Source organism: Echinops telfairi, unplaced genomic scaffold (assembly GCF_000313985.2).
Source record: "Echinops telfairi isolate 266 unplaced genomic scaffold, ASM31398v2 ScPeMD7_70;HRSCAF=299, whole genome shotgun sequence".
Taxonomy (NCBI): domain Eukaryota; kingdom Metazoa; phylum Chordata; class Mammalia; order Afrosoricida; family Tenrecidae; genus Echinops; species Echinops telfairi.
In genome coordinates this window covers 40,899,971-40,900,733 of record NW_022103968.1, presented here as the reverse complement: position 1 = coordinate 40,900,733, position 763 = coordinate 40,899,971, and the positions used below count along the sequence as shown (strand labels likewise).

Sequence of the window (763 nt, the reverse complement as noted above, 5' to 3'; positions counted from 1 at the left end):
GGATAGCCGTCTCGATAGTCATTGGTATGGAGGATGTGTGAAGATGGAGGATGTGGTCTGTGTTGGCTAGTGGTACGAAGGTGTGAGAGTGTAATGGTGTAGCTGTGCTAATGACCTGATGCCTTCATTCTCTTTTAGGAGATGCTAGAAACTGAAGATTTTTATGAGGAAAATCAAATATCTTGAATAGTATATACAAAAATTTGAGCACAAAAAATTATGTCTGGCTGATGAGTTTATTTATAATAGGTGACCAGATTACACATTTAAGCCAAAATTGAATCATTATTATTTGGTCAAATAATAAATGTCATGGATACTTGCCATTTTCCTGTCTAATATAACACTGCGTGCAGTGCAACAGCACGTACTGTTGATGGTCATGATGTCATTATGTAGTTGCTGCTCTCTCACATGGACTTACTCACTGCACACTGCTTTGTAGAATATCTTGATTTTAATTTTAGCACTGAAGGGGGCTGTGCTTCAAGCTGTGCTTCACTTATTCTTGGTATAGTCAGCTTTCATGGTATTCTTTGAGTTCTTCTCGTGGACTGCAAAACTGATGTATGCCCTTCAATATTCAGAGTGTACATGGAACTAAGATGATTTCCCAGCAATGACTTTGCCACTTGAAATGACCGACAGCGCAGCAGCATTAACACAAGCTGGGTTTTTGTGTTCCTCTGTGGACGCATCCCACATAACTGCTGCTCATTCATTGCCATGAACTTTCGTTAGGGTGGTGGTGTGAGTTAGCTCT

The 763-nt window shown here is 40.1% G+C and overlaps 1 protein-coding gene across 1 annotated transcript in view; it reads left to right on the top strand.

Annotated features, from left to right (window-relative positions):
• MINPP1 (multiple inositol-polyphosphate phosphatase 1) overlaps positions 1-155 on the top strand; it is a 41,703-nt gene extending 41,548 nt beyond the window's left edge. The window contains exon 7 of the mRNA XM_045291672.1: positions 139-155. Within this exon, the coding sequence (XP_045147607.1) occupies positions 139-155 (17 nt within the window). The remainder of the gene's footprint in view (positions 1-138) is intronic.
• The last annotated feature ends 608 nt before the right edge of the window (positions 156-763 follow it).